This window comes from Electrona antarctica (assembly GCF_951216825.1).
Source record: "Electrona antarctica genome assembly, chromosome: 23".
Lineage (NCBI taxonomy): Eukaryota > Metazoa > Chordata > Actinopteri > Myctophiformes > Myctophidae > Electrona > Electrona antarctica.
In genome coordinates this window covers 4,446,252-4,451,573 of record NC_136804.1, presented here as the reverse complement: position 1 = coordinate 4,451,573, position 5,322 = coordinate 4,446,252, and the positions used below count along the sequence as shown (strand labels likewise).

Here is a 5,322-nt window from a genome sequence, read left to right as displayed (position 1 = left end):
TGCAGCAGAAAAGACACGGGTGCTATGATAATGAGTTAAAAAACAATTGCACGTGTGCATGTTATTAGTAGCCTATAGATGTAGATGATTCACTCCACCAGTAGATGGAGCCATTGATCTACTGCTCCCAGAAGGGAATGAACACACAAGTCCTTTCCTATACTCTCTCTCTATAAAGACTATATTAAAGGCTTTCAGTACATATTTACAAAACATTAAAATACATTATGAAGATTTTAAAATTACCAAAATATTATATTAATCAATATGTGTTTATGCAGGGCTCCTCAACTTAAGATGGCTCAGGGGCCAATCATTAAAATTCCAAAAGTCCAATTAAGGGCTGCAAGCTAAAATGTCAATATTATTTTGAAACGTGTACAAATGTATTTTGTAACAGACCACACGACTAGTCTAAAAATGAAGGAAACCAAGTAAAAAGCCACATTTAAATCTATAAGGCCAATTAATTACTGGGTTAGTAGTACACACACTGCATGTGTCGTTTAAACGCAGACGTGGTCAGTCTGCTAACCGCCTGGGACCGATCTATGGCTGTGTAATTGGAATACATGCATGTATTACATGTATGCATGTAAGATGATATCACAGACATTCTTGAGCTACAGTATTAACACAATTGGGAAGGTGATTATTAGGAAAGCAACACAATAGTGCCACACAATATTGGTGGCTGCTATAGGAGAGTCACAGAAAAAGTGAAATCAATAGCCACTTGTCCAACGGACAAGTACAATTTTAATGTAGGCCTACTTGTCCGGAAAGATGTATTACTTGTCCCGGACAACCGGACAGGCCTTAAAGGACAACTGTAGTCTGTTTTTTTTCAACCAAGGTTCATGTTTTAGGTTGTTATTAGAGAAAGTAAAAGATGTGTCTTAATATTTTTCATTTGCTATACTTTCTTTCGTTTTAGAGATTTTAGCTATTTTTGATAATTCATTTTTACTATATGACCTGTCAAACTAGGGGGTTTTCATGATTCTGAATCCATTCCAAGCATTAGTTTTGCATGAAATACACTCCTTGGCCTAAAAACGGCCAAACGAACATTGAACTAAAAACAAACATTAAACCTACACAAATAAAAAGTATATCATCATGACATCACAGGTTAATCTCTATTCCTTAAGCTTTTGGGCCTGTTGCTCCCCGAGTAAAAGGGTTTCAACTTGGATGCATGCAGATAGCATTAAAGACTTAGGTTGCTTGTGGCTAGCGGGTTCGTCGCTCTGCTCCAGCTAAACTATCGATAGGAATATGAACCAACCAAGTGGAGTCCACCTCGTTAAACTGGAGTTTCCACTGCATATTTATCTCAACATTAAATATGAAGACGGAGTGATTTATATAGTGCTGTCTTTTTGTTATATATTTAATCTTACTGTCAACTTCCTCATGTGTTGTTCAGCACAATAGTTTCTCCTTCTGATTAAAAAGGCAGAATAAAATGCATTAGACACGTCTGAATGTGGATTTATTCATCACTATGCATGTAAGACAGTGAATGTGAAAGAATAACGGCAAGTCACCTCATGCACTTCAACTTATTGTATTAAACTAGATATTAGCCACACTAATTCAAACATACTGCAGCTTTCTTAAAATAAAAAATGAGGAAAACTAGGTAAGCATGCAGGTTTATAAAGTACAGTGTAGACTAGAACATAAATAATGACACATTGAAAAGATGCTGTAATGTAACAGAGTCAGATATTCACAAGGTAGTGCAATAGGTATTCACAATGTTGGTGAGAGTCATTAAGAGAAGCAAATAGTGACCACAAGGGGGTTCCACTGTGCCTCAAGCCTGTTATTCAACAGGGTGCTCCTTCTAACCCAGCAAATAGTGAGGTTTTGTGTGTGTTTAGGTGTCATTCATCACATTGTTGTTAGTTTAAAGCTGCACTCAACATGCAATACTGTCTCCGTCCAAAATCAGCAAAAGTAGCAGTTCTACAAGCTCAAAAGTCAAAACGCATTGATTTGCGGCGTTTTGAGCTTGTGGATCTGCTACTTTTGATGCTTTTGTGACACTGTTGTATGACCCATTAGGTTGTTAAATTACGAAAACAAAAAACTGATAAGAGGTTTCTGCCAGAGAGGTTTCTGGCCAACAGCAACGATATATCCTCCCTGGGATTTCAATGTGCATCCTACAGCATGACCTCACTTGACCAACATTTCCTAGTGGATTTATCAACTCACACCTGTGTTGAGGAGGTGCTGACCACACCTGGTAGCCTATAATAATGTTGCACAACTCTTAGCTCACGATGCAAACATGTGGTTAAAAAGGGACAGCAAAACCAACATGTTGATGGAAGTGTTCCTGTACCTTTTCAAATACATGTTTGCATCGTGTGTGTGTGTGTGTGGCCTCCTCCTCAAAGTGGCACTATACGTATGTATCTATGTTTTATGAATATATGGTCATGTTGTCCAATCTGTATGGTAGAACATGTTAATAAAGGTGCCTTAAAGGACTCCGTGAGTGCTGGTATTCTCCTTCTTCAGAACATGTTAATATAACTTATACAATTGGGGCGTTTGTATTTGGTCAACCTGCTCCTCTATTGAGACATATAGATACTGTGTCTAGGTGAGTCATGACCTTTGACCTGATCCTGTGTTGGGTATTGACATGATTTTGTTTACCTGAAGGTCGATATTAAATGTGTCACCTCATCTGATCAAGCAGAAAACTAAGGTGTGCCTACTGTAGCTTTAACATATCAGGCATACTAGTTCTAAAGTCTCATTTAATTTAGCCCACAATGTAGGCATTTAGCAGATGAAGGGCCACACACGAGTCCCACAGTGTAATGACTTTGTGACCCAGTTGTAAAGCTACGGCTACTTAGGCTATCGTATGCCCATCAGAATCCTCTCTTTCGCCACGTGCACACACCCTGCTTACACGCCTCACAGTGGGACGCCTCATGGGGGCCGTTGAGCTCTCTTTTGAAGTGCTCTTTGTACTCCTTTTTGGCCGGCATTTCATTGTAGAACTTGACCCCGATCTTCTCCATCAGGTGATCCAGGAGGACGTTGATGTCGGTGGGGGAGAAGTGCGCCTTCTCCATTGGGGCGTCGCTGCACTCCTTGCAGTTCTGGCGTAGAGGCCTCACCTTGACGGTTCCCTGGCGGCCCGTCAGGCGCATGTGGAACACCACCATGGCCCGGCCCGACGGCCAACTTCTCCTGCACTTGGAGCAGCTGAACCTTTTTAAGAGAGAGGGCGTGGTGGATCAATGCATTTGTTGTTGTTATTGTTGTTGTTTTATTGATACATGATTTGAATGGTTGCCAAACTGGGGGTCGGGACCCCCACATTATTTTGGGGGGTCTCCAGGGGATTATAGCTTAATGTGTAACATTGCTTTCTCACTCAACAGTAAAAAATAAATAAAAATACAAAATACAGTAAGCTAGTGCATACAAGATATCTGCACATTTATACAGTTACAATGAAATTACTATTTAATGCCAAATTGGCCAAATTGTCAAACATTGTGAAAATAGCTGATCAACAAGCTTGTATAGTTATTAGTTTGTGAATACCCAATGTCAAACTTGAATGCTTACAAGTGTTTGTCAGGGTGGGGGTCCTCAGTTCAAATATGCTTATTTTGGGGAGTGGCATCCTGAAACGTTTGGGAACTCTTGTTTTTATTGACAAAAATGCATATGACCATGCTGTACATATTGGCCATGCTGTACATATTGGCAACACACACACACACACACACACACACACACACACACACACACACACACACACACACACACACACACACAGCAGCCTAAATAAGAAAGTACATCTGCCACTGACCTTGCAAATCCACCCCTTTGACATTGTTTCCAGCCAAAAGGTGGTTTGTTCGGCACAATACTATCATCAAACTCCAAACGCCAAGAGTCACCTCGGTTGAGCTTTGCAGCCTTTGCCTGGAAAATGCGCATCCACTTCCCTGGCATGATTAGATTGACAGAGAAATAGAAAGTAGGCTATTGTGTAACTTCTCCAGGTGTCTGTGGGTGTGTGCTGTCTGCAATTACTGCATCTTATTATAAGCACTCAGGCAGTACACTGTTGCCAGATTTTGTGACCAGCTGGTTGTGTTTTGGTTAAAATGAAACTAATAGATTTCCTTAGGTTTCTGTTTCAGTTTCAGTTCATTTTCTCATGCTGTCTGCAAATTATATTGCTGATAATATAAACTCTATTGCTAATAAGACAAATATGCCTTAAAACATTATACATGCCCTTTACAACAAAAAATAAAATAATAAAAACACCTTAAATATTTTATTTATTTCATAAATAGAGAATCTTTCACTCAATAGGAACTGCTCCTGTCGCAAGTTGATGATGTCATATGTCCCTGTGTGGTCTAGCCCTGTGGAATATATGGAATGCACATGCTAATAAAAAACAACTTAATACTTCCTATGGTTAATATTTTAAATACTTTTTATTAGCACGTGCATTCCATTTATTCCATAGGGCTGGACACACATGGACATATGACACAACTTGCGACAGGAGCAGTTCCTATTGAGTGAAATATTTATTTTAGTCATAGAGGGAAAGTAGGCCATTCACACTACCGTTGTGTGACCAGATCCGATCTGTGCATTCAGACTGATTTTAACAACTCAACGCAAAGCCTGCATCGACATATCTGCTTTGGTTACCGTGGTAACCAACAACAATCTAATAAAAAAGTTAGGAGCGCACACAGTAGGGAGGTGCTGACCACGGGAGATAAACTTTAAAATAGAAAGGAGAGGTCGCACAGCTCGTAGTTTCCGATGCCAAAAATATGTTGTATTATACAATACATTGAGAAACAAGTATAACTGCTATAGCAGACAACACGCAGCACTCCAGGTTAAAACAAAATTCTTCTAGGTTCAAGGCTTGAGATATAAGTTGAGGTGAAGAAAATGCCAGCACTCATTGTATGTCCTTTGCATGATTTTATTTACCTCTGACGTGTCATTATACAATACATTAAAAAGTATTTTTGGCATCGGGACTACGAGCTCTGATTGATTGATTGAATTGATTGAAATATTTATTAACAGTTTGCAGAATTACAGTACATTTCAAGCACAAACTCAATACAAAGACTGTTAACTGTGAGTGGACGACCCAATTAAGCATTACACTTGTTTACAAGAGGGTCCACCATGTTCCTTTCTATTTTAACCACTTTTTTATTTTGGACTATCTGACATTGCAGATACTGTAGGACCGCGTGTAGCCGTTCTCCTCATATATCCTCATAAACG

The 5,322-nt window shown here is 39.4% G+C and overlaps 1 protein-coding gene across 1 annotated transcript; it reads right to left on the bottom strand.

Moving 5' to 3' along the window:
- Positions 1 to 2,893: 2,893 nt before the first annotated feature.
- Positions 2,894 to 4,023, bottom strand: LOC306916262 (receptor-transporting protein 3-like). Its single transcript, XM_079494082.1, has 2 exons — positions 3,857 to 4,023; positions 2,894 to 3,246 (listed from the first exon to the last, which is right to left on the bottom strand). The coding sequence occupies exons 1-2, from the start codon at positions 4,000 to 4,002 to the stop codon at positions 2,901 to 2,903; spliced, it is 492 nt and encodes a 163-aa protein (XP_079350208.1). The 5' UTR covers positions 4,003 to 4,023; the 3' UTR covers positions 2,894 to 2,900.
- Positions 4,024 to 5,322: the final 1,299 nt, after the last annotated feature.